At 39.1% G+C, this 23,856-nt stretch overlaps 2 protein-coding genes and 1 pseudogene across 3 annotated transcripts in view; all 3 read left to right on the forward strand.

Moving 5' to 3' along the window:
* Nae1 (NEDD8 activating enzyme E1 subunit 1) overlaps positions 1–15,958 on the forward strand; it is a 27,040-nt gene extending 11,082 nt beyond the window's left edge. For both annotated transcript variants that reach the window (XM_004625906.3, XM_023709316.1), the window contains exons 9-20: positions 81–143; positions 515–578; positions 1,079–1,170; positions 4,233–4,292; positions 4,380–4,513; positions 6,798–6,873; positions 7,135–7,174; positions 8,876–8,962; positions 9,835–9,927; positions 12,651–12,765; positions 12,850–12,899; positions 15,714–15,958. In XM_004625906.3, the coding sequence (XP_004625963.1) occupies positions 81–143; positions 515–578; positions 1,079–1,170; positions 4,233–4,292; positions 4,380–4,513; positions 6,798–6,873; positions 7,135–7,174; positions 8,876–8,962; positions 9,835–9,927; positions 12,651–12,765; positions 12,850–12,899; positions 15,714–15,823 (984 nt within the window). In that variant the 3' untranslated portion in view covers positions 15,824–15,958. The remainder of the gene's footprint in view (positions 1–80; positions 144–514; positions 579–1,078; positions 1,171–4,232; positions 4,293–4,379; positions 4,514–6,797; positions 6,874–7,134; positions 7,175–8,875; positions 8,963–9,834; positions 9,928–12,650; positions 12,766–12,849; positions 12,900–15,713) is intronic.
* Positions 1,947–2,148, forward strand: LOC111815107 (annotated as a pseudogene).
* A 1,718-nt stretch (positions 15,959–17,676) lies between the features above and the next one.
* Positions 17,677–23,856, forward strand: part of Terb1 (telomere repeat binding bouquet formation protein 1) — a 47,130-nt gene continuing 40,950 nt past the window's right edge. The window contains exon 1 of the mRNA XM_023709337.1: positions 17,677–17,743. Coding sequence (XP_023565105.1) covers positions 17,677–17,743 — 67 coding nt within the window. The remainder of the gene's footprint in view (positions 17,744–23,856) is intronic.

Consider the following 23,856-nt stretch of genomic DNA (forward strand, 5'->3'; position numbering starts at 1 on the left):
ATTATTGAATTTTTAAAAATGATATGGTACAGTGAAGAATTTTTAACTAATACTGTTATTTTCTTTGATTTTTATTTTAGGACCACAGCCATACTCCATGGATTGTGATTGTAGCTAAATATTTAGCACAGTGGTATAGTGAAGTATGTCTTTTTTAAAAAAATTTATACGTAAATATATTTTCAATTTGTGATAGAATTTCTGTAAAAGGGAATGGGAGATTAATTTTTTCTTTGTGGAGTTTTAGGGCTTTTAAATTTAAATCTAGTAGCTCTTTCAATACTGACATTTTTATTAACAAATTAAAATTTGAATAGGTGTCATTCTTAAACTAGCAGTGGGGAATGAATGTAGAGAAATGGGTCTTAGTTTCTTAATTCTACCAAGTGAAACTCTGACTTCATTGAGGTATATATTTATTGATAGACTCTCAGGTGGAGCATGGGGAGAACTTTGGACTCTCAATTTCCGTATTTTAAGTTTTTAAATATTTTAAAACTTTTAACCAATTTAGACAAATGGACGAATTCCTAAAACCTATAAAGAAAAAGAAGACTTCAGAGATTTGATTAGACAAGGTAATACGGGATGTGCTTAAATATCATGTAAAGTTGGTAAAGCAAATTTCTTGAAGCAGATATTTATTCAGTTTTAGTAGCTTTGTGATATGATGCCATCATGAGCTTTCTCTTATATGGTTTTAAGAAGGACAAATGATAAGCCCTATTCTTGGAGTTCAGTATTTGGATCCTCCCTTAGAATGTGACAAGATAGGGGGCCAGGGAGATGGCTCAGTAGAACAACCGCTTCCCTGGGAAGCACAAGGGCCTGAGTTCAATCCCTGGGTCGCCCCCCTCCCCCCAAAAAAAAAGAATGTGACAAGATTGGGGGCTGGGGAGATGGCTCAGTGGAATAAGTGCTCCCCTGGCAAGCGCTAGGGCCTGAGTTCAATCCCTGGTTCCACCCAAAAAAAACCCAAGAATATGACAAGATGACAAGATTATTTCTATACTGTTGTGGATAGAAGGAGTGAGAAGAAAATGGCTAGCGTTTATTAACCCTTTTTCCATTTTAATAGGAATTTTGAAGAATGAAAATGGAACTCCAGAAGATGAAGAGAATTTTGAAGAAGCTATTAAAAATGTGAACACAGCGCTAAATACAACTAAGGTATTAGAGTTGGTGAAAGATTCATAAAAGAAAAATGTTTTCTGAAGTTCTCATATGAAAATTGATTATAACTTTTTAAATCTATAGTTAGCAATAAATATAGCACAGCTTTATTTATTAGAGGCATACAATTTTCAAATAGTAGTTTGGGGGTGGGAACTATGTAATGAAGGTGATTTTTTTTTAATTTTTTTATTGAGAAATAAATATGAATGAGATAGTTTCACAGCTGATTCATAGGACAGTTTTGATAATCAATACATTGTACATTGTTATCTTCCTAGTAGTTATCCATAGTACAAGAAGCAGACAGGATATTCTGTCCAAACACTCTTAGTACACCTCTTTCTTCTCTTTGAATTAAGCGAAAGTAGCTGTAAATTTATCCTATTTTGTAAGGTGATTATTTTGCTAATTCAAAATAGTGCTTTCTGGGGGCCTGGCCCTAGCTCAGTCCTTTAAGTGGCTGCTTCCACAAAGCTGTCAGCCTCAGGTTGCTGGAGTTCGAACCTCACAACTCTCCTGCTGGCCAAAAGTGCCCTGAAGGCATTCGAGGAACAAAAAAAAACCCCTTATTCCAAAATAGTGCTTTCTGGAAAGTTGCATTACCCTATATTTTCTTCTCATAGTATTTATTTGGAATAATGGAAAGTGTGGTTTTTTTTTTTTGTTTGTTTTGTTTTGTTTTCTTTTTGTGGGGGTAGTTTCCAGGAATCAAACTCAGGGCCTCACACTTTCCAGGCAGGCACTGCACCACTAAACTAAATCCCTGATCCATCGCTTCTCGGCCTTTTGGCTAAGATCCAGTGTAGTATCTGTTCTTATCAGTTTAAATCCCTGATCCCCACTGCTGCCCCCTCCCGCCCCCATATATGTATGTATATATGTATGTATATATTTATTTATTTTCCAGTACTGGGGGTCAAACTCAGGACCTTGTGCTTGCCAGGCATGCAGTTATGCCACTGAGCTAGATCCCTGGCCTGCTCTTAAGCTATTATCGTAAACTTTTTTAAGACAATGAACTAGTGTTGCCAAGTGATTAAAGTATATACTTCGTGAATCTACATGTGGGGTGATGACAAATTTCTATGTCTTAATTGAAGTGATGGTTGAAAATATGTATGTATAGTTACCAGAGTGCATCAGATTGTTCTGTAAGGTCTGTACGTCTCACTGAATATGAAATTTACCTCAGTTTTTTAAATGTAGTACTTGTGAATAGAGACAGTAAACTAAATAAAAAGCTAACTAAGTAAACTAGTTACTGTGAACGAACAGCCAGGCATCACAGCACATACTTGGGAGTACCTCCCAGTACTTGGGAGACTGAAGCAGGAAGATCGCTGCAAGTTCAAGGCCAGCCTGGGTTAATAGTGACTAAGACCAGTGTGAACTACATGGTAAATAGCAAGACCCTGATTTAAAAAAAAAAAAAAAAAATTGGACCTGGAGAGTAGAACATAATGGGGCAGAAAGAGGTCTGGGTTCAGGAGGCTGTTTCAGATGGGCTCACAGAGATTCACAAAGGGATGCACTCAATAGGTGCGTGAGTAAAGTAACTTGTAGAGGTTTAATAGAAGAGCTTTTCAGGTAGAGGCAGCATACGTGCAAAAGGTTCTGATGTGGGATAAAGCTTGTTTGTTCAGATGTCAGGAGGAAAGCCAATGTGATTGGCATGAAGGAGAAAGAGGTTGGAAGGATTTGTATTTGGAGAAGCAGAAAGGGCCAGATTGTAGCAGCCTTGCAGGCCATTGGAGTTTTTGAGCATGGGAGTGGTATGACTTGTATTTGTAAAAGCTCTTTTTTTTTTTTCTAATTTTATTTATTTATTGTGGGGGGGGGGGGCCAGCTCAGCCCACCAGGGGGCAGGGCTGGCTGGCATGGGGTGCTGGGGGATTGAACCACAGTCCCTGTGCTTTGCTAAGCTTGTTCTAAGTAGGTGCTTTAAACCACTGAGCCATCTCACCAGCCCTAAAAGCTCGTTTTGGCGCTTGCATAGATAGAATGATGGGGGCTAAGAGTGGAAGCAGAGCAGTTAGATGGTTGCAATTAAATTTTCTTTTTTTTCACACAGCAGTAGAGTGAAAATCTATAATTCTTACATATTTTATTAATGTCTGATAGTCTTGCTAGCAATAGAATGACATAATTTAATTATTTTAGGTTATTTTCACAGTGGTTTTCTTTCAATAGCCACTAATGAGAGTGCAAGGATTTCAAACTTTTTTTTTTTTTAATAACTTTTTTTTTTTTTTGCGGAACCGGGGATTGAACTCAGGCCCTTGCGCTTGCCAGGGAAGCGCTTATTTCACTGAGCCATCTCCCCGGCCCAGATTTCAAACTTTTGACAAGATGGAAAATTACAAATCTGATCAGTACTAATGTCTATAATCTTTGTTTTCAGCTGGCTGGGGAGAGAGCTTGGTGGTTTTAAACGTGCCTGCCTGGCAAGTGCAAGGACCTGGGTTCTCTTCCCCCTACCCCATGCCATGCAGGCCCCAGAACCCAGTGCACCAAGCTGTCACTAAAACTGGGTGTGGTGATATGCACCTGTAATCCCAATGCTGGGAATGCTGAGATAAGAGGATTACTATGAGTCTGAGCTGCATAGTGAGGCCCTGTACCAAATTAATTAATTAATTTAATTAAATAGGATCAGGGAGAAAGCTCAGTAGAATAAGCGCTTCCTTGGCAAGTGCGAGGTCCTGAGTTTAATCCCCAGTACTGGGGGGAAAAAATTACATTAAATAAATCAGTGTTTTGTTTTGTCTTAATTGTTTTCAAAATCTTGGTCTTCAGCTGTAACTATGTAAAATAATTGTTTGGGCTCCTTTCCACCACTCATGAAATAGGCTTGAGTGCTAACATCAGACAAGAGAAAGCTTTCTTCTATTTTCTTTTCTGCATCAGAGCTCTATCTGGTCTGATTTGAAATAAAACATCAAAAATTGACTATTGTATTACATTTTGAGAATTCATAGAAGTTATTTGAAGAAATATCATTGACTTATTAAAGGTGGGAAAGTTCTTAATATAAGTATTTCATGTTCTTTTATTAGATTCCGAGCAATATTGAAGATATCTTTAATGATGATTGCTGCATAAATATTACAAAACAGGTAACAATACAGAGTAAACATTATACTGCTTTAATCTCTGGATCAAATTAAAACAACATTTGTTGTTAATTTTCCATATTCTTTTAGACTCCACCATTTTGGATTCTAGCTCGTGCCTTAAAGGAATTTGTGGCCAAAGAAGGTCAAGGAAGTTTACCAGTTCGAGGCACAATTCCTGACATGATTGCAGATTCAGGCAAATATATAAAACTACAAAATGTGTGAGTTGCTGTTTTTAAACTGTATAACAATTAGTTCTGTTTACTTTAGGGATAGATAGTTCATCAGTCAGAAATCAAATGGAAGTCTATTATAACCTCACTGCTTTTCAAAGTAAGCTAAAGAATGTAGGGACATTTGTTTTTTCTTAATAGATTTAATTTAATTTTTTTGAGGCAGAGTATCTCACTGTGTCTTGTGATGCTCCTGCCTCAGCCTCCTACAGGCTTATCTGTCTAGAAATAGATTTTAAATAGATTTTATTTTTTAGAGCAGTTTTTGTTTCAAGACAAATTTGAGTGGAAAGTATAGAGTTTCCATATATCTCTAAGGCTAGGTTTTTTTTTTTTTCTTTGCCATTTCAGTGTAAAACCTCACATTTGATCATTTATTCTGTGTTACATTCTAGTCAATACTGTATTAATACACATGGGGTTTTTTTTTGCTATCTTCTGACATTTGTTGAAATTTATTTTTTTTAAGATAATAAAAAATAACATTAGAAATGATACAGAATTTCAGTAAATAAGATAATAGAAATTCAACAGTGGTTGTTACATTGCATACTGTTATCTTCAAATTAGTTATTCAGATTACCAGATATAAGTATGCAAAATTGGTCAAAAAAAAAAAAATGACAACCTTATAAGGCTTGTTTCATTGCTGAGGAGGCTAAACAAGATTATATAGCTGCTAAATGATAAAATTAAGATTTGAACCTCATAAAACCCAGCTTTAGAGCACTTACTCTTAGCTATGGGCTTTTTTCTATAACTTTTGAACTGTGAAGTCTTCAGTGTTACGAATTCATGAAATTAATTTTTCAAAGTTTAAAAGATCTGTCAGTGGGCTGGGGAGATAGCTCGGCAGTCCAAGCCCCTCCTGGAAAGTGCGAGGACCCAGGTTTGATCCCCAGCATTGCATGCCATGCCACGCCCCTAAGCCCTAGGTGCACTATTACAGCCACTGAAATCGGTGGCGTGGCCCACACCTGTAATCCCAGTTCTGGGTCTCATTACACAGCTTGGACTCAGAGCTGAAACGAGATCACTATGAGTCCAAGCTGCATGGTGAGACCCTGTACCAAATAAATAAATGAATAAAAAGATTTTTAAAAAAAGATCCATCATTGAAGATAGATACCTGCTATCTTCGGGATTGCTAGCCTGACCCAGATAGATTGCTGTAGGGATTGGTCTCCATGGATGTTACTTTTATGTACTTGGGACCTACTGATGATAAATCCACAAGTACAGGCTTGGTGTGCTCACAAGGCAAGCAGTGTCAGACATCTAAATTACCATTTAATGACTCTTGGTTTCTTATCCTGTTCTAAGAGTTGAACTTCTCAAAACTTGAGAAAGGTCGGTTGAAAACTGAAAGAAGTACAAACACTGTGGGAGATAGTAAGTTTAAAGAATGATCATTTTTAGAGGGAGAAATATATAGATCTAAAAAAGTTTTGCATGAATTTGTAGACGGACAGTTTCTAAATATTTGGGCTGGGGAGATAGCTCAGTAGTCTAAGAGCCTTCCTGGCAAATGTAAGGACCTGAGTTTGATTCCTGGTACTGTATGCCACGTACCTATAATCCCAGCACGGAGGAGGATCACTGCAAGTAAGACCCTGTATCCAATAAATATATAAAATTTGAAAATATTAACTTGCCCTAGACTTGACTTCCAGGAGTTAATTCCTGGTTTTTTTGTTTTGGGGTTTTTTTCCCCCCTGTATTTTAGGGAAGGGTCTACAGGGTGTTCAGGGTTTCACTACAAGATCAGATTTGTAGTGATCCGCCTGTTTACAGCCTCCCAAGAGCTGGGATTACAGGCACACGCCACCATGCCCAGTCTCAGTTTCTGTCTTAGCATGCTCCGGGGGTGGGGCGGGTATGGTGGGCCAGGGTATCGAACCTCCAGCCCCTGGGCCTGCTTACACGCACTTTAATCTGCTGAGCTATTTGGCCAGCCCCTTCCTGTTCTTCAGTAACTTAATTTCTTAGGTCCTATGATGGAGAAACCTGGGCTATAGATCCACCTATGAGACAGTTTTAAGTTAGATGCTGTTAATTGTGGTAGTGTTGGTGTTAGTGAGCCCCAAGAGTCTGTCACCATCACTGGAAAGATCCCTGACCATTCAGCGGTTCTGCTGGTGGCATTTCTTTTGCATTTTCACATTTCTGTACTAGTATGTTTTCATTAAAAAGAAAATTTGCTTCATAATGATAATTTAAATTTTGCCAGTTGCACAATTTATTAGTTATAATTTTTATTGTTCTTTTTCAGTTACCGTGAAAAAGCAAAGAAAGATGCTGCTGCTGTAGGTCATCATGTTGCCAAATTGTTACAGTCCATTGGCCAGGTAAACTGCTGGCCACAGTGGCTGTACATTTTCTGTAGGAGGCCTGATCACAAAACTCCAGCAAGGAACGCTGGCTCTGGCTACTTTAGAGGGAGCACTCACTTGCCAGCCTAATGAGAATACCTGTTGTAAGGAAACAGGGATTTGGAAGTGTTCTCTGAGCTCCTGAAAGCAGCCTCCCCTTTGCAGAGCCCTTGGCTTTGTGCTGTGCCCTCTGCTGGTCTTTGTGCTGGAGCAAAGCCTGAGTTTCTCTCTTTACAGGCACCAGAGTCCATTTCGGAGAAAGAATTAAAATTACTCTGTAAGTCTCCTTGGATTGATGTTTTTATTTTGCTTGGTGAAAATGTTCCACAGAGAGTGTTTACAGAAATCTTAGATGGTTGAAACTTTAAATGTTTCATGGTCTTAATGGGATGTATCTATTGAAATTTTTGTTCCCTCAGAATAAAATAAATGGAGAGAGAGGCCTTTGGCTTGTTTTTGTGTGGGGTTTTTTTGAGACAGGGTCTTGCTATACAGTGTAGGTTAGCCTCGAATTCACTATGTAGCTGAGGCTTTTTTTTTTAATGTGTTTGGTATAGGGTCTCACTATGCAGCATGGACTCGTAGTGATGCCCCTGTTTTCAGCCTCCTCAGCTCTGGGATTACAGGAATACACCACTACACCCCATCTCAGTTGCCTACTCAGTGTGTCTGGGAGCAGGTCCAGCACGGCATGTGTTGCTGGGGAATAGACCCCAGTCCCTGCACTTGCCTAAGCGGGCGCTTAGTCTGCTGAGCTATCTTGCCAGCCCTCATTAGGCTGGTTTTGAACTTATGGCAGTCTGCTTCAGCTTTGCAGGTGCTGGGAGACAGGGTATTTTAAAATGGGGTCATAGGTAGATCACATATATCTGTGGCAATGTTAAAAGGAATGAAGGTTAGTTGAAAATTATTATTACCACAAGTTTTGGCTTAGTAACTTTAAGGTAAATGATGTCTGAGACTATGAAGTCATGGGTCGTGTGTGTGTGTGTGTGTGAACAACTGTGGTTTAAATACTCATTGTGATCTGTGTGAAATGGCTATAATGAGATTAAGAGTTTACTCTCTAGTTTTACAGTAGCTGGGCTTCTGGAATCATCTCTGTAAGTCCTCAATAGGAAAAACATTTTCTTTTATTTAAGAGTTGCAAAATAGGGCCAGGGAGCTAGCTTAGTGGAATAAGTGCCTGTCTGGCAAGCGCAGAGTCTTAAGTTCAATCCCCGGTACCACAAGAGTTATAGAATAATAAAAAAGTCTATTTTACATGCTGTCTGAAGACATATTTTGTATGCTTCCACTCCTTAAAGTACTCTTTTTGTTTTTCCCGTAAGATATTCTAAGATACCCATTTCACAACATTTCTACAGTGACTGCTTTGGCTCAGTTTTAATGTTTTGTTACACTGCTAATCTTGCTTCTGGTGTGTATCTGTTTATTCTGTTAGATGATGTGATACCGGATTAAAAGCCAGATGTTGACTATTTCAGTTTGTTTTGTCTACTGCAGCATATATTTAAACATTTCCACAATAGAGAGTTTTTTATGTTTTTTTTTAACAGCTTTACATATTCTAAGAGCATATTGCATAATACTGTCCCATTTAGGATTTATCCATAATAGTGATGAAAACTACTGTTTGTTCAGCCAGGCATTGCATTAGGTATACACTTTATATTTTTGCCACGTTTGATCCACAGAACTCTCATAAGTGAACAGTCTTACAGATGACAAACTGAAGCTCAGAGAGTTTGCTAGCATCCTACTCAGTGCCAAAATAGTTGCTACGCCAAGCATATGAACTTAAGATGAGTTGTGCTCTGCTGCCTTCTCTGCTAACCATTAGAGCCAAGTACACATTTCTCCATAGTTTCATGTCTTTGAAGGGTACATGATGAAATTTCCTGTTCTTAAGGTCATGTTTGATTTGAATATTGACTTGTTACAACTATTATTTCCATCAAGTCTTTCCTGTGTTCAGGCAGCAATTCTGCATTTCTTCGAGTGGTGCGATGTCGCTCCTTAGCTGAAGAATATGGTGTGGATACAATGAACAAGGATGAAATTAGTGAGTATAACAACCTTTTTGGGACCGGGGAATGGCTCAGTAGAATAAGCACTTGCCTGGCAAGCACAAGGGCCTGAGTTCAATCCCCGGTTCCACAAAACAAAAAAAAGACCTTCTGAATGAGCACAGTGGTGTGTCCTGTGATCTCAACTCATAAGGAGGTTCACAGAGAAGGATCACAAGGTTTGAGGTATCAACAACTTAGAACATGTCTTCAAAAAACAAAAATAAAAAAGGCTCTGGATGTCGCTCAGTGTCAGACCCTAGGTTCAAAACTCAATATAATAGTGTTGAATATGTCGTGATAATAAAAAATGTAAATATTTATAGTCTGGTTTTATTCTTTAAGCCTAAATTTTAATTTATATTCTATAAAAACTTAATGTGTACATAAATTAGATTTAAGTTGCCAAGTTCTCTGTATGCATGCATAAGAACTAATATCATCCAACTATTTTCACAAGAGATTATATGACTCTCGGGGGCTAGGGATATAGCTCAGCACCATAAGTGCGCCTGCCTGGCGAGCGCAAGGACCCAAGTTCAATCCCTGGTACTACAAAAAAAAGTGGGGGGCTGGGGAGATAGCTCAGTAGAATAAGCTCTTGCCTGGCAAGCGCAAGGGCCAGAGTTCAATCTCTGGTACCACAAAACAGATTGTGAGACTCCAGCTAGTAGTCTGTTAGACCAGTGGGTAACATTTTAATATATTTCCTTTCATCATTATTTAGCAACTTCTATTTTATTGTCACAAAATATATAAAGTTTGTAACAGTATTGTCTTGTATCCTGAAACTTGAGTGCATAGTAACTTTTCGTTGTTTGTGTATTACAGATTCCTCAAATTATTCTGATTTTTTTCTCCCTTTCAGTTTCCAGTATGGACAATCCAGATAATGAGATAGTTTTGTACTTAATGTTACGGGCTGTTGATAGATTTTATAAACAACATGGTAGATATCCAGGTAAGAATAGCAATAGAATTGCCAAGTACAATAAAATCTTGAGTAAACATTTGAATTAAATCTTAAAGTATTTTCTGGGTGTTTATAACAGTGATACTTCAATTTCATTTTGTGAACAAATTATACCTAGTTCATTCTAGACAGGAACTCTGATTTATATTTTAAATATAACTGTTTGCAGATAGGGATTCATTCTATTACAGAGGAATGCTGGTTAAATGTGAATAGAAGAAAAAAGTTTTTTTTTTTTTCTCTCAGTTTTCATAGTTTTAAGACTCCATTAAATTTCATCTAGTGGAAAAGAAAAATCACAGGAAATATGCCAGTGACTTCTGAACTCAGAACTTTAGAGGTATAGGGAATTCTTTTCTTTCTTTTTTTTTTTGGCAGAACAAGGGATTAAACTCAGGCCCTTGCCAGGGAAGCACTTATTCTACTGAGCCATCTCCCCGGCCTGAGACTTCTTTATTCAATGTCTGTTCTGTGTTGTCTGAAAATATAGTGATAGAATTGGCAAGATCTACAGTTGCTCAGAATATTTTTATTCTTTTTGTTGTTGTTGTTGTTAGGGAAGTGTCTACAAGGTGTTCAGGGTCTCAGTACTAGATCAGATTGAGTGATCCGCCTGTTGACAGCCTCCCAAGAGCAGACTATTTTTATTCTTGATAATTTTAATTATGTAGGGTTATTTCATAGCAACACATCCTAGATTAGACATATCATAAAACCTGTTGTCCCAACTAATGTAGTATGCTCTCAGTTTATAGTCATAATGATCAGATTTACCAAAAGAAAATAAAGCAATGTATATTACTTTCTTTGTATTATTTGATTGGAATATATTCCAATATTTATTACATCAAAAAACTGCTCTGGAACTTAGTGATTTAGACAGGTTGTCATCTTATATGATTTTGTGGATTAACTGGCTCCAGCAATTCTCTTTGAGGGGTTCTATGTAGTTGTTTGGTGCCTGGGCTGAAGGCTTGACAGAGTTTGACATCCAGCAAGATACTTTCACTGAAATGGTCGGCAGAGGAAAGATGGCAGTAACAACCGAAGGCTGGTCAGGCATCTCTCTCTGTGTAGTGAATTTGAGCTTCCTTTTATTATGGCAGTCCTCTGTTAGACTTCTTACATGTTGGCTGTCTTCTCCAGAGTTAATATTCTAAAAGATTCAAGTAGAATAGGCAAAGCTTTTTATAACCTTCCCTTTGAAGCCACATAGCAGCACTTATATCTTGTCTCATGCATTTCACAGGGTCAGCTTATATTACGAGTGGAAACAGGGCTGGCAAGATAGCTCAGCGGACTAAAGTGCCTGCTTTGGCAAGTGCAGGCAAATGCAGGGACCTCCCTTCAATCTTCAGTACCACATACGGTGCCAACCCCGCCCCCAGGGTGGGCTGAGCTGGCCAGAGTATATTGAGCACAGACTTTACTCAGTTCTCTGATTTATATAACGTTACATAATAGAATCAACTCTGGATTATAATGGTTAAATATGTGACATATAAAAGTCACTTAAAATACTATCAGCACATTTGTAAGTACTCAGTACTATTATCATAGGGACCAGGGAGGCGGCTCAGTAGGATACGCACTTGACTGGCAAACGCAAGGATCTGAGTTCAATCCCCACTTCCACCAAAAAAAAAAAAAGTACTATTATCACGAAGAGTAATAATTTTTTCAACTAAGGAGCTAAGAGAAACTGATTTTAAATAATACCTAATATTATGATAATTATATTTCTCTTGCAGTAGTAATAATAACTTACCTTTGCAGACATTGCCATTTATTATTATTTTTATTATTTTTTGTGTTTGGTACAGGGTCTTACTACATAGTTGGACTCGTAGTGATCCTCCTGTTTATAGCCTCCCAAGTGCCGGGATTACAGGCATGCACCACTGTGCCCAGTCTTAATCGCCATTACAGCGCACCCCAGGGGCAGGGCCGGCACAGCACGCCAGGGATCAAACCCTGGCTGCTGCGCTCTGCCTAAGCAGACACTTTAGGACATTGCCATTTAATCAGTAACTTACGTTTGCCCTTCGTGTCACTTGGGCAGTACCATTGTTTACATACTGACTATACAGAATGATGTCAGAACAGATGTCATTTTAATCAGTCAATTCTTATATTGAATACATTTGATAAAATTGTTAACTTTAATATTTCCTGTTATATTATCTTATAAAAATTAACAAAAATACTTAAGTTTTGGTTATCTGTACTTTATTAATTGGTCTGGTAAGTGGTCAAGAACTGCCTGGACTCATATTTTAAGTTTGCTATTTATGAGCTCAGTAATCTATTTATGCCTCAGTTTTTTTCATCTGTAAAATAAGGATAATAGTAACTAGGTCTGTTGGATGTGGTGGTGCATGTGTGTAAACCCACCACTTGAGAGACTGAGATGGGAGGATCATTGCTAGTTTGAGATCAGCCTGGGCTACAAAGTGAGCTCAAGCCCAACCTGAATTGCACAGTGAAACTGTATCTTAAAAAGACAAATAAAACATAAATCTTTGCCCCAGTTTTCTGATTTGTAGATGATGATATTATCTACTTCACATAAAGATATAATCAATTGTTTCCAATATTTGTAAATAATAGTTTCTGTTACTTTTGTTCCCCAGTTTATATCTTACTGTTTTGACACCTGAAACTGGATTTTCAATCATATTTATAAGATTAATTTGTATATATTGTTTTAGGGGTATTTAACTATCAAGTAGAAGAAGATATAGGAAAATTAAAGTCCTGTCTGACTGGTTTTCTTCAGGAATATGGATTATCTGTAATGGTGAAAGATGATTATGTACATGAATTGTGAGTATCTTTAGGGTATATAAGAGATAATACCCTGCGTTTTATAAAACTAATCTAAGTTCATGTCTCTATTCTTTCATGTAGTTGCCGATATGGAGCTGCTGAGCCACATACCATTGCTGCATTCTTAGGGGGTGAGTTCCATAGATAAGAAGGCTTATTTGTTGTTACATAATATCATTAATACATATTTCAATACCAAGTTTTGTTTTTTTAGCTATTTTACTTAGGGTGGTCAGTGACTCGATGTCGTATTAAGTTTAGATGATTCAGTAGCTAACACCCCCACTCCTCCACCGCCACTGCCCACTTTCTTTACTGTAGGAAGTAATCTCCTCTCTCTGTTTGTGAGAGACCAAATTGGTCTCCTTGTTTCTGTCTCTTCCCCTGCAGTCCATCTGTCTGTACCATCATTATGTGTGCACACGCACACATGCTCACTCTTGTACTCACATACTCATACACCTCAGTTCTCTCTCCAACAGACCTCAGAAAGAAGTCCAGTGACTCTAGCGTGCTACCAATGACCCTATGTCCTGGATCTACGTACCCTTTCCTACTCCTGTGGCTTTGCTTTGCTGGGCTTGATGGCCTCAAAATCTATTTCTGCATGTCTAAAACTTTCATGTTCTTTAAGCCGTAATTAAAAAGTGCCCTCTCTTTTCATAAAGACTTCATTTCTTTTTTCCCTCACTCTTCTGTCTTGATTTAGTTCAGGCTGCTATATAATAGATTAACATAGACTTATAAATAACAAATTTTATTTTTCACTGTTCTGGAAATCTAAGATAAGGGTATCAGCATGATCAGGTTCTGGTAGAACCCACTTCATTACTCTCATAGATGGCCTTCTTGCTGTGTACTCACATGATGGAAAAAATTACAAAAGAATTCTCCAGGATCTCTTTTATAAAGAAAGGTACTAGGGCTGGCCAAATAGCTCATTGGGTTAAAGTGCCTGCAAACAGACTTAGGGGCCAGGATTTCCCCGGGCTTGCCCTGCTGGCCCTGCCCCTGGAGCGCACTGAGACAGCAATTGAGACTGGGCGTGTTGGTGTGCACCTGTAATCCCAGCTCTTGGGAGGCTGTAAAAAGGCAGATCACTATAAGTCCAACCTAGTAGTGAGACCCTGAACATCCTGTAGACCCTTCCCTAAAATACAAAAAAAAGGGGGGGCCTTGGAGATAGCTCAGTAGAATAAGCGCTTCCCTGGCAAGTGCAAGGGCCTGAGTTCAATCCCCGGTTCTGCAAAAAATAAATAAAATAAAATACAAAAAAAAAAAAAAGGTGCTAACCCATTCTATGCAGTTTCGTTCATCCTCGTGACCTAATCTCCCAGCAGCCTCTCTTCCTGATACCAGTCACATTGGGGGTTAAGATTTCAACAAAGGAATTTGGGGGAGGGGTAAGGAATGATGACACACTCAGTCCATAATACCCTCAAAACAAACAAACATTAGTTTCTAGCCTGTGACCTCCTGTAGACTGCATTTGCTTATGTTTTCCTTTTAGATGATTAAATGTTTTGAAGGTAGATCTAGGTCTGATTAATAATTAAAGTGTTCCAAATGAAAATCAAACTGAAGTCTGATTCTGGATTATTTATTTTAAATAAAACCAGTCTTTTATGCTTAAATAGCAAACTGTTAGTTGACAGAGAAGGGCAAATTCATCAAAGAAGAGACACAACCAGAGAGGGGAGATTACTTCCTACAGTTAAAAAAAAAAGTATAGGGGCTGGGAAGATAGCTCTGCAGTCTAAGCACCTGCCTGGCAAGCACACAGACCCAGGTTTAATCCCCTATGCCATGCTTCTGTGCTGGCCACCAAAACGGCATGGTGCACACACTCCCAACACTGGGGAGGCTGAGACAGGAGGATTTTCATAGTGAGACCCTGTACCAAATAATTTTTTAAAAATAAAGAATAAATGGAATAAAATTTTACTTTACTTCTGTGTCTTCTCTAATCATTTCAAACAGTGTTGTTCTAGTCCCTCATATTCCCTTTGGTTGGCAGTGTTCTCTCTGAGGCCATCCTGATTCCACAGTTGAGTCCTCTACTTGGAGTCACATCTTCTCACCTTTCTTTTTCTCCTTAGCGCTCATGATGATTTTATTATTTGTAAATTAGCTCTTGCTCACTCCTAAAAAGTGGTGTCCATGAGAGCAAGTAGCAGATTCTTTGATCTTTTTTTCCCTGCTGTATCCTGAGTCTGAAGTTCTATAATGTCAATGAGTGCTTTGGGAAAAAGCAGCTTTGAATTATAAAAAGATGCAGAACTTTATTTGTAGTGTTTTCTTTTGAATAATTATAACTGGTTGGCATTATTTAATATAGGTCCTTTTGAAGTTATAGATATATTTAGAATAATTATACCATCATCCCTTTTTATTATAAATGTAAAATAATCCTAAAATAAAGTTCAAGTTCAACATAAGGATGTCCTTCTGTTGAATCTTTTCTGCCTCTGTGTATACTTTAAAATGTTTCATCTAGGCCAGGTGTGGATTACAGTGCTGCCTGTAATCCCAGCACTGGAGAGGCTGAGGCAAGAGGATTACTGAGTTCGAGGTCAGCCGGGGCTATATAGTGAGTTCAAGGTCAGCCTAAACTACACAACTACACACCCTGAATCAAAAAAAAAGAGTTCTGTCAGCCATTGCTGTTTAAACTTTTTTTTGTTCATTTACTGTATCTTGCCAATCTTTTATACTACCATAATTAAAAATCCATTCTTTTAATTTGTGACATAGCCAAATGTAATATCACAGTTAATAAAGAATTATAGTTTTTATTTTGATATGAGTAAGTTATGCCTGTTTTAGATTGCTTTTAAGTATTGCTTATGGGGGGAAAAGGTTTCTTTACAAAACTGAATTTTATTTTAACTCTTGATATTTTCTCTTTTCAAAGATTTGCTTTTTTTTTTTTTTTTTTTTTTCAGGAGCTGCTGCTCAAGAAGTTATTAAAATAGTCACCAAGCAGTTTGTAATTTTTAATAATACTTACATTTATAGTGGCATGTCACAAACTTCAGCAACTTACCAGTTATAGATTAGCACCCTGTGTATCGTGTTAATGACTAAAATTGTAATTGTCTTTAGTAAAATTATTGTACAGTTTAATCTGTAAAATTCTGCTGAATAACAGCTGTTAAATTGTTTCCTCAATAAATGTTTTTCTCGTTTGCACTAATGTAGTGTTATTTGGAAGGGAGGGGAAAGGAAGCAGTCATTTTGCCAGAGAATAAAAGTTACCATTTCTCATTGAGTCCACTGTTACGCCTTTTTCCAGTTATTTATCATTGATTATCTTTACTTCATTAGAAATGGCCTAAATATGGGGCTGGAGAGATAGCTCAGAGATCTAAGTGCCTGCCTGGCAAGCACAACAATCTGGGTTCAGTCTCCAGTACCGCATGTTGTGCTGGCCTGGCTCTGGCTGAGTCAGCCACTGAGATTGGGTATGGTAGCCCATACCTGAAATCCCAGCACTGTGGAGGCTGAGACAGGAGGATCTCTATAAGTCTGAGCTGTTCAGTGAGATCCTGTACCAAACAAAATATTTTTTAAAAAAATTTTTAAATAGCTTAAATATTCTTTACTGCCATGTTAAATAATGAATTTTAGCTATATGTGGGTTTTAGCTATGGATACTTTAGTACCATCATTTGTTAAATATGAATACAATGTAGTAGGAAACATTACAGAACATGTAGTTTCATCAGAAAACAAAACCATCCCCTGGTATGTAGTGGCATCTTAACTTAGGTTTTGCCACCTACTTATTGAACTGTTATGGGGTTCCGACTATATTAATCTTTTTTTTTTTTTTGACGGAACCAGGGATTGAACTCAGGCCCTTGCGCTTGTCAGGCAAACACTTATTCTACTGAGCCATCTCCCTGGCCCCTTAATCTCCATTTTGAAGACTAGTGACATTGGATTATTAATCATTGATGGACATAGTTGCAAACTTGAAATCTAAAAGGGGGAGGCAGGATCCATTTTCTGATCTCCTATATGACTGAGGGATGATTCTCAGTACTTTAAGGACCGTAAACATGCAGGAGGTCAGTTTTTAAATGCTGGTATGGGTGAGAAGCTCCTCCATGGCCAGGAGTAATACACTGTGACAGGCAGGAACGTTCTGTTGCATCCACCCAGATTGTGCTCCTGCGATACCTCTGCCTGCATCACCATCCACCAAGGTGGAGAGCTTCAATGATGCATGCTCCCCATGCCACCCCAACCTGATGTTCTCCAGAAGAGTTCCATTTGTCTCTCCTCCCCTGATGGGGTGACGACAACTTCAGTGAGGGAGTGACATGTGACCCTATGTGTGCACTGGGCGATGAGGCCCTTGGCAGAAGAGCAAACGGTGAATCATGTAGAGACTTTCCCCTTTGGTCCCAACACTTGCTCCTATTCTTGCCCTTCTTGGAGGTGAGAGCTGGGAAGCCTGACCACAGATTGCAAAATAAAGATGCAAGTGAACACGATAAATAGTGTTTCCTAAGCAGCTGTGCTAGAATTTGCCCAGAGGGTGCTTCCCAGAGATGTGAGACGTTTGCCACAGCAGGCATTGCCTCCTAACAGTAATTCACCTCGAACTCCCAACACTTCCGTGAGTTGGATTTTATTAAAGGAAGCCAGAGGCTTTGGACAAGGCTAGGCCGTGGACCGTGAGAGCCAAGGGCCCTGGTCTTGAGGTCTAGACAGAGAAAAGTGCTGTTGGCCTCAACTGAAGTCGTCCGTGAGGCAACAACAGATGAAGCAGTGTGGCAAGTGACAAGGCTGCCCCTCAATAGAGGGCCTAACTCAAAGGAGGACGGCCTAGGATCCGGAAGGCTGGCAGCGAGGGCGGCGCAGAGGCTAGCTAGTCACGCCTGCGCCTGCGCCTGCGCCATGCTCACAGGCCACACAGCGACTCTCGAAGGGCGGAAGTTCCGGCAGCAAGCCCCGCCCAGCGGAAGTGAGCTGGCCCGTTGGCGGCAAGCCGGCTGAGACGTCGAGGGCTGTGCTGTGGGCAAGGCGGCTGTCGGAGCAAGCGCTCTCCTGAAGTGGACAGGCCAAAGCCTTCGCTTCCGCGCCTTCCAGCCTGGTCGTAGCGCGCCTGTTGTTCCTGTGGACGGCAGGCAGCGCAGCCACAAGCCCTCTCACAGCCACTCCGACGTGGTACCACGCGGCGGGGCCCCCTTCCCAGCGTGCTTTGAGGGGAGGTGTGGAGTCGAGGACGCAGGGTCGGCCTGAGCAGGCAGGCCCCAGGCTGTAGCCGTCCCCACAGACTGGAAGAGGTCATTGCCAGGTACCATGCACTTCGGCCTCCATACACCTGCGCGCTGTGAGTCCGCGTCCCGAGGCTCCCCCGCCTCCAGGTGAACGTGTTGAAGGAGAGGGGTCCTCGGGTCGAGGCCGTTTCTCAGGCCAAGCAAGGGCCACGTGACGTCCCCGTGACGTCCCCGCCACGTCAGGAGCCTGCCCGCCGTCTACCCGACACCCTCTTCCTGAGTCCTGAGGAGGCCTGCAGCTGTGCAGGGGGGCAGGCGCTGGTGTCAGTCAGCAGGAATCGTGGGAGCAGGGTGGAGTTGGCCTGATCTTGGAAGATTGCAGCTTATCTGGGGAACCTGGCTGAGGTGATGGCGCATCATGCTCTCAGCTGTTAACATTGTAGCGCTAGCTGATTCCTGGTACCCTCAGCATGTTCTCTGGGAACCGGTTAACTGTCACTTCACAATCCATTTGAACTGTTTTTTGTTTGTTTGTTTGCTTTGTTTTTTGTCTTTTTGAGACAGGGTCTCGCAGTGTAGTTCAGGCCGGCCTTGAGCTCACTATGTAGCCCAGGCTGGTCTCGAACTCAAAAGGATCTTGTCTCAGTTTCCCTAGTGCTGGGATTACAGGTGTGTACCACCATGCCATTTTGGTGGCTGGCATGGCATGCCTGGGCTTAGTGGGCCAGCATGGCATATAGTATCGGGGATCAAACCCAGGTCCGTGCGCTTGCCAGACAGGCGCTTAGACTACTGAGCTATCTCCTCAGCCCCTGTGAAGGATTTTGAAGTCTCGTTGGTTAAAATTTGCAGCCATTCATGTAATTACTGAGAACACTTCGTAACCTGCATTATTTGGCAGCTGTTTTTGTTATTGGGAATGGACTATACTTGTTTTATAATTTTAAATAGAATGTTAGCGAGGCATGGTGGTGCATGCCTGTAATCCTAGCATTCGAGAGATTGAGGCAGGAGGATTGTTGCGAGTTTGAGACCTCCCTGGGCTACAAAGTGAACGCAAGGCCAGCCTGAACTGTACAGCGAGGCGCTGTCTCAAAAAAGGTAGATAGGTAGGTAGATAGAGATCTAGATAGAATTTTATAATTACCTATCCTTTGAAAGTTATGCTGTCTGTTGCTGTGGATGTTTTAAAGAATTTAGCTTTAGATAATTTACACTATTGCTACTAGATGCTTGGCAAACTGTCTTTACTGTGCCGAATAATTACTTATTGGAAAAGATAGAAAAGAATGTAGTGTACTGTAATTTGTCAGTTTCAATTTCCAAATATTTAGATTTCAAAATTATACAGGGGCTGGAGGTTTAGCTCAGTGGTAAAGTGTTTGTCTAGCATCTGCAAGGCTCAGGGTTTGAACTGCAGCACTACAAAAAGAAAAAAAAAAAAAAAAACACCTGTACATTAACCCTCTTTTAAAAGTAAAATTATATTAAAAGCAGGAGAGTGGCTTCTTAAGGAAATAATCTTCAAGCTTTCTCACAAAACATCCTCATAGGATACAGTGGTCCATTTTTTTTTAACAGTTTAATTTTTTCTTCTTCTGGGAATCAAACCCAGAGTCTGGCAAATGTACCACTCAGCTGCATTAATCTGCAGTGTTGAACTAAAAGCTAGGCTAGGGGCTGGGGAGATAGCTCTGCAGTCTAAGTGCCTGCCTGGTAAGTGCAAGGACCGGGATTCAATCCCCAGTACTGCATGCTGTGCAAGGCCCTGTGCTGAGCCGACCACTGAAACCAGGTGTGGTGGTACATGCCTGTAATCCTAGGGAAAGCTGAGACAGGAGGCCCACTAGAGTCTGAGCTGTGTAGTGAGACACTGTACCTAAGTAAATAAATGATTTTAAAAAAAATTTTAAAGCTACTCTAGTTAGGCCTCACTAGCCACATTAAAATTGTACAGTGTGAACTTTATTTTATTTAATTTGTGGTGCTAGGTATCAAAGCAGGACCTTGTGGATGCTAGGCAGGTACTCTGCCAATGAGTTGTGTGCCCTTAGCCCCTCATTTTAAAAAAAATCTAGTTTGGGCTGGTGAGATGGCTCAGTGGTCTAAAGCACCTACTTAGAACAAGCTCAGCTAAAGCACAGGGACTGCGGTTCAATCCCCCAGCACCACATGCCAGCCAGCCCCGCCCCCTGGTGGGCTGAGCTGGCCATACACACACACACACACACATACACACACACACAAATAAATAAAAATTAAAAAATAAATAAATAAAATCTAGTTTTCTTTTTCCAAATCTTAACTCATTTTCCTAAAAATGATATGTATAATATAATATGCAGAGAATATGTACTCCATATAGGAGACATATAATGGATAATTTCTTTTGTTTGCCTCAGATGTTCTTGGTTTCCATTCCAACTCTATGGAACTTGGGCAAATAATTACCCTTTTCTCATCCATCTTTGGTCATATATCTGCCTTATAAATATTGTGATGGCTAAAAAGATAATTTTTAAAGTGTAAAGGACAGTCTGGCCTACAGTAGGTACTTCCTGTGTGTTAGAAATTATTCTAAAAGTTACAAAAAAGTAAAAAAAATACTGGAATAATATAGCCCTAGAATCACTTCCTAAACATGACTGTTAATAGTGTTGCTGTCTTTCTATCCAGTTTTATGTTTGCCTCTATCTAGTTGGTACTATACTATAGATAAAATTTAGAATCTTTACGGGTAACTTTATAACATAGGCATTTTTTTGTTGCTATTAAACATTTCTATTCAAGATCAGTATTCTTGTAACAATATTCTGTCCCATGGATATATCATAATGTTCCTTTTTAATGTAATATTAAGTTAGAATGACAAAACTAATAAATTCATATTAACTTATAAAATCTTCATATTTTTAATTTCTTTAAGCTTAGAAATTTTATTTTCCTGTTGCAATAAAAAAGTAGAATTTTACAGTTCCAATTTGTTGCTGTAAGAAATTAAATTGACTTTTTAAAATTGACTTTGATACATTATATATATAGTTTAGCATTTTCAATTAGGACATGTGAGAGACCATATATAGTTACCACAGGTTTCTGACAATTGATGTATACGGAAATTTTTCTGACAAATGATATAAGATTTAAGCTTAACAGTAGAATACCATGCCAAAAATAACCATGGGTTCTTAGAAAAAATTAGTATTAATTTTAGTTTATGGAGAGAAATAAAAATCTAAAGGGTGTGTGTCTGTGTCTGTGTTTTCAAATTCGATTCATGTATGGTTGATATCTGATCTGAAACTGGGTTAAAGATTTATAGAGGAAAAAAAAGAAAAGGAAATGGGACCAAAAGAGGACCAGTTTGATTTAGTGAGTCAACCATTTGTTTATTTAATAACATTTGTTGAATGCCTACTTTTAAAAGGCTCTTATAAACAAAAGTTTATATGAGTTTTAAAATTTAATACTTGAACAATTCTATGAGGTAAAACATCCACTTACTTTGCGGAGAAAGAAACTAAATCTCAGAGAATTTAAGCAACATGTCCAATGTCACACATTTATAAGTTGCAAAATCAAGTCCTTCTGGCATTAAAATATTGTTCTTTTCCTACGTCTTTTGCATTTGTATTTCTGCCACTCTTAAAATCCAATTTAAAATGAAAAAATACCATTCTCTTGCAGATAAAATAAAAAGAAATCAGAATATAGACAAGCATGGAAGATGAGGACACAAAGAAAATACAAGGTGAGAAATCCATGAGTCATATATCTACAGTGAATTTTATTACAATGTGTTTGTGAGTTATGCTGCAGATTATCTAACCGCATCCAGGAATAAGTCACTCAGCATTGAACACTTATTTTGTGTCTGTCACCTAATTCCTGGCTTCAGGAAACTGACATGTAAACCAAAAACATGCTGATATTTAGAATGCTATATGGTAGTTGTTTAATGATACCATATGGGGGCTGAGGAGATAGCTCGGTGGTCTAAGCGCCTGCCTGACAAGTGAAAGGAGGATTCGAGTTCCAGTACCACATGCCATGCTGGCCCTGAAACCCTGGGCTTGCTGTACTAGCCACCAGGCGTGGTGGCGCACACAAGTACTAGGGACACTGAGACAGGAGAATCACTACGAGTCCAAGCTGTGGAGCAAGACCCTATACCAAATAAACAAATAACTTAAAAAATTTATAATGATACTGCATAAGATAATTGCAGGAACCTGAGGGGATCACTGTCGAGAAAGTCTGTAGGAAGGTACAGTGTAACAATTATTCTCAGAAAAATTCAAACTGAATATGAAAAAGGATGGAGAATAGTGTTTCTAATGTGTAGCTACACAAAGGTTTAGCTGAAGAGAATAGGCTCAGGAAAAAGAAAAGACTGAAAGAAACATTTCAGGAAGGAGAAAGATTCAAAAGTATAATGTCTTGGAAATCAAAACCTTAGAATGCTTCATGAGAAAGAGGTCTTGTAAGAATATCTGTACCGCATATCACAGAGGAGAACTGAATTTTTCACTGAATTTTTCATTTAGATGTCATTTGTTTTATCAAACAATGATCACTATCCTGGGCATGGTAGTAATCTTAGCCACTTGAGAAGCAGAGGCAGGAAGATTGGAAGTTTATTGCCAGCCTAGGCAACTTAGTAAGATCTTGTCTAATAATAATATTAATAAGAAGAAGAATAAGAATGATAAAACAAAGGTTTGCAGATAGTAGAGGATTTTCCTAACATTCATGAAGCCCTGAGTTTAATCTCCAGTACTGAAAGGGAAAAAAACCTCACTGGAGATCAGCCACATAGCAGTAGTATATATTTAGATAGGAAAATCTGAAGACAATATGAATAGCTTAGTCTTTTAGGAAACATGACTAGAGGTGTATGGTAGTAGCTAGAGGGAAGTTCCAGTATCAAAAGTCTCAGGTTATTGTTTTGATTTTTGGAGTCAAGGTCTTGCTATATTCCCCGGGCTGACCTTGAATTGGCCTCAGTGGATCCTTTTGCCTCAGCTTCCCAAATAGGTGAGGCTACCAGTATCTGCTGTTGTGTTCAGTTTGTCAAAGAAGTCTTAGATTATAGAAATATTTTTGAAGAGAGAATTCAAGATTCTGGAGAAGGGAAGGTTGAGGAAGCTGAAAAGATAGATACTCGTTCAAAACCCCTCCATTTATCATACTTACGCCATTTATCTCTTTTGTCTGATATTTTTCACCATCATTCTCTTTCATTTTATATTTTAATTTGGTTAACCCCAAGAAGTAGACCTTGAGATAGGGATTTAGGTTTAAGAATTCCAAGAAAAAAATTCTAGCAACACTAGCTTGAAAATGAGAAACTGATAGAGGCAGGGAAAGATCAGAGAGTATATTATACCATAATGATGTGTGTTGGAGCTTGACTTTCCAAGTAAACTGGAAGTCATCCCCCTGAGCCATCCCAGCCAAAACATAAAGGGTATTTATCTGTTATCGCCTGTTAGTCATTTGTTTAGTAGCAGTGTGAAGTAGTATCTAATTGTGGTTTTGGTTTGCATTTTCCTAATGAATAACGATGTTGTATACCTTCTCATACTGATTGGTAATTTCTCTTCTTTGGAGAAATACGCATTCTAATCCTTTGTGTATTTTTAATTTGTTCCTTTTTCTTACTCATTCGATTTTTCAGTACTTGAGATTAAACCTGTGGGTGCTGTATCTTCTAACCTTTTAAGTTTTGTTTTTGTTTTACTTTTTTTTTTTTAATTTTTATTTATTTATGTGTGTGTGTGTGTGTGTGTGTGTGGCCAGCTCAGCCCACCAGGGGGCGGGGCTGGCTGGCATGTGGTGCTGGGGGATTGAACCG

The sequence above is a fragment of the Octodon degus genome, unplaced genomic scaffold (assembly GCF_000260255.1).
Source record: "Octodon degus isolate 3935 unplaced genomic scaffold, OctDeg1.0 scaffold00011, whole genome shotgun sequence".
In the NCBI taxonomy this organism is placed as follows: domain Eukaryota; kingdom Metazoa; phylum Chordata; class Mammalia; order Rodentia; family Octodontidae; genus Octodon; species Octodon degus.